General features: G+C 38.2%; 1 protein-coding gene across 1 annotated transcript in view; it reads left to right on the forward strand.

The window, feature by feature from the left end:
* The first annotated feature begins 2,334 nt into the window (after positions 1 to 2,334).
* The window catches only part of LOC102206269 (olfactory receptor 142-like), a 4,854-nt gene continuing 3,023 nt past the window's right edge, over positions 2,335 to 4,165 (forward strand). The window contains exon 1 of the mRNA XM_005754181.2: positions 2,335 to 3,232. Coding sequence (XP_005754238.2) covers positions 2,335 to 3,232 — 898 coding nt within the window. The remainder of the gene's footprint in view (positions 3,233 to 4,165) is intronic.

Consider the following 4,165-nt stretch of genomic DNA (forward strand, 5'->3'; position numbering starts at 1 on the left):
CCGGTCCGTCGTGGTGAAGAGGGAGCTGAGTGTAAAAGCGAAGCTCTCAATTTACCGGTCGATCTACGTCCCTGCCCTCACCTATGGCCACGAGCCGTTTTGGGGATCGGCCCGTGTTTTGCCTTAATCGTGTGTGCATCGTATAGTATGCATGGGGTAACAAAAAGCAGTTAACACCTCACGACCAGCTCCCAAGCATCAATCGTATGGTCGCAAGAAAATCAAACCAGTTTGAATAATATTTATATTGTACGAATGTGATAATTCTGTATATTGTAATAACGTGATATTATATTGTTCAAACGTGAAAGGTATATTGTTAGAACAATATAATATACAATATTTTCACTTTTCTATTTTTCTTTTGCCTGGCTGGCAGCTCTACGCTTCCGTATCCGAGGCTTTTCAATGTGGCCTCACAAAATTATCACGACTACAACAACCATGAAAAGAGTTGGATGGACATTGCTGCTCAATCACAGCTGCCTGGTCAATGTTTTTCATTAGTAATTTAGCAAAGTTGATGGTGTGTGTCTGTGTGAGTGAAAGACAGAGAGTGAGAGCGAGGGACAGATTTTGTATGATAAGCTTCATGTTATGGACGCACAGTTTGATCACTCAGGTCGCATCAGAGCATCAGGCGGTATAGTGTGAGACCTGCATCGTGACCTATGAACTTCTAACCCCTGAGATTCAGTCGTACAGTTTGAGCAGGAGCTGAATAACACGACTGAAAAAAATCGCGCAGTGTTTGCCCAGCTTAATGCAGACTGTTTAAACTAAACAAGCTGCTGCTTCACCTTTTTATGAATTATTATGTCTATTTTTATGCTTAAGGACAACAGATGGAAATGAGCCCTTGGCTATAATCTGGTATGTTTACATTCATGTAATTTTTTCTTTACATTTATGTTCATTAACATGCACTGTCCTAAATAAATAAATAAATAAATTAACCATGCTAACTGTTAGCTTATAGCTCATGCTAGCTAACCAGCGAGCAGTTAAAAGACAGCTGAAGCTGCACAAAACACCCACAAACTTATCTCACTACGACGTAGCGCCGAAAATATGACTCGCAGCTCGAGCTCGACACAGCTGCTGTAACATAAGACTGACATCCAGCTAACCACAGCTAAAAAGATATTTAGAGAAAACTTACCGTTTCCTCAGGTTACATGAGCTGAGTTGTTTCACGCTGAAAAGTTGTTGTTTTGGCTCTCACTGAAGACACCGACACTGAAGACAGAGCTGTTCTTTTGTGCTGCTTTTAAGAGAAACATTCTTTGTATGTGAGGCCATATGGAATCAGAACGATGCCACCTTGAAACGAAATCGAAAAATGGATTGAAACCGAAAAAAAAAAGTAAGAAAAAAAAAAATTACAGTTCCAATTAATTGTTTTTCACTATCAATTTTTTTCGGTTTCAATAAAAGATTTTTCAGTACATTTATTTCAGTTACAATATTTTTTTTCGGTTTCAATCCATTTTTCGGTTTCGTTTCAAGGTGGCATCGTTCTGATTCCATAAAGGCCAAGGCTGTTCATCCTCTTCAGCTCTAGCGCAGACGACTGGCTCTGCCATGTTTTCATGTTTCTTCTTTCTGCGTGTCGCTACTTTGAAAGGCTTGGGCCGCTCTGCCCGCCACAGTTTCAAACTGGTCATGTGACTGCATGGCCACATCTGATTGGTAAAAAAGTTACCGGAAACTCCACTGGCGGCATGTTATCTAATGTGTTAAATTAATTATTTTTTTTAAAAAGTAACGAGTCGAATTTTGCAAATGTAGCAGAGTAAAAGTACCGTTTCTTCTTCACAAATGTACTCAAGTAAAAGGAAAAAGTATCGTGCAAAAAAGGTACTTTAAAAGTACATTTTTTTCAAAAACTTACTCAAGTAAATGTAACGGAGTAAATGTAACTCGTTACTACCCACCTCTGTCTGTTTCTAATTGTGCCCTCATACATTTTGACCTTTTAAACTCACACCTGCTGAAGTCATTTGATTATCGGTACCTAACTACTGCTGTGTCTCTCATCTTCGTACTTTCAGAAACAAGGATGGACCCGTGGGTGATGGGTAATGAGGTCATGCTGTTTGTGCACATTTAAACTGATGTGAATGGGTTAAAAGAAGCACAGTTGCAGCTCAGTGGGGAGCGACTGGTAGTCAGGCTGTGCAGTGTCTCAGTTTTTGTGTTGTATAGCAGAATGGTATGTTTGGAGAATGTTTCCAAGCTGTTCCTGTTATGTTACGTTAACTGAACTTCAGGTAACCTGCAAGAAAAGAACAAGAAACAAGTTCCTGTGAGGTATTCTGAGCCTCAAGGATGATGATAAACACTACAGAGATTACACATTTCACTCTAAGTCCCTACTTTGACACCGGTGCATACAGATACTTGTATTTCCTCATTATTCTTACGTCTTATGCTGCAATCATTTGTGCGAACCTCCTGCTGATTGTGGTTATCTGTGTGAACAGAAGCTTACATGAACCTATGTACATGTTTCTGTGCAGCCTGTTTGTGAATGAGCTGTATGGTAGTACAGGGCTGTTTCCGTTCCTCCTGCTTCAGATCCTCTCTGATGTTCACACTGTTTCTGTTTCATTTTGTTTCCTGCAGGTTTTCTGTGTGTACACTTATGCTTGTGTGGAGTTTATAAACTTTGTCGTCATGTCTTATGACAGATATTATGCCATCTGCTGGCCTCTTCAATATAAATCATGTATGACACTTAAAACAGTCACCACGCTGATTTCTCTAACATGGTTATTACCTTTTATTATGATTGTCGTGCTTATATCTTTGAGTGCTCCTCTACAGCTCTGTGGAAACGTTATCAATAAAGTTTTTTGTGGAAACTACGCCATCATTAAACTGGCCTGCTCTGACACCAGAGTCCACAACATCTTTGGACTCATTTACACTTTCATCTCTGTCATTATTCCTCTTGTTTTAATCCTGTACACCTACGTGAGGATCCTCAAAGTCTGTTTTTCTGGCTCCAAGCAGACTCGACAGAAAGCCGTCAGCACCTGCACGCCTCACCTCGCCTCCATCTTGAACTTTTTTTTTGGTTGCTGTTTTCAGATATTACAAAGCAGATTTGACACCAGTGGTGTGCCAAATGTTTTTGGCATTTTATCATCATTGTACTTTCTGACATGCCAGCCGCTCTTCACACCGCTACTGTACGGGCTGAAAATGACCAAAATACGCATTGCATGTAAACAGCTGTTTTGTGGTTCACTGACACGTTTGTTCAGTTGTAGCAGTGATATCTTCTCCAAAAGCCACCAAAGTCAGAGTTATTGTTAATGCATGTCGATTAAAAGGAAACTTATTTTGGAGCTGAAATCATTCAAACTTTGCTCTTCATGGTTTTTAAAGTTCTGTTAAGTTTAGATCTGTTTTTGTCAGTATGCTTGAACAAATAAAGTAATATGAGTGACTTAGTTTTCTGTTGTTACGCTTGCAGCACATAACATTTATTTTGTGTGATGTGTGTTTTTCACTTGAGCAGAGATAAACAGTCGGGTGGTTTGGGATCAGTGTGTCTAACTTCCAGAGGGAATGGATCAACACACAAACAGCAAAGTAAAAGCAAAAGATGTGCCATCAACAACTGTACATAAACACTTTGAACAGATAACAAAATAAAAATATATTTTTGCTAATTCTTGCATAAAATTACACATTTAAACTGAAATCACATGAATATAAAGTTCTATTGGTTGATAAATTTCCATCACATGAAGTGAACTCACTTACTGCCATTTAATAGTGCGAACATTTTCTATAAATATTAAAAGTCTCACAACACAACTGTTTCCCTCACTGAGATATTTGATCTTGCTGCACTGAAAAAATGGGATTAACATAAAAACAATATGTACATCGGTTGCATGCAATTAAGTTATGTTTTGTCAACCTTATTATTTTATGTTATAACTGCACACAAATCTTTTGTAACATGAACATGATTTTGTCATGTTGTTAGTATGCTTTTCATTCATGTCAAATATTTATAGAAACTACTTGTTTATCAGACATTAACTGGTTATGTAAAATGTAAAGAGCTCTTCTATGTTAATTGTATTTGACTACCATGTGTTAGATTGACAAGATAATTTTATGCTATAAATATGTGTGTGTGTGT

This window comes from Pundamilia nyererei, unplaced genomic scaffold (assembly GCF_000239375.1).
Source record: "Pundamilia nyererei isolate P.nyererei 1_Seehausen unplaced genomic scaffold, PunNye1.0 scaffold00518, whole genome shotgun sequence".
Taxonomy (NCBI): domain Eukaryota; kingdom Metazoa; phylum Chordata; class Actinopteri; order Cichliformes; family Cichlidae; genus Pundamilia; species Pundamilia nyererei.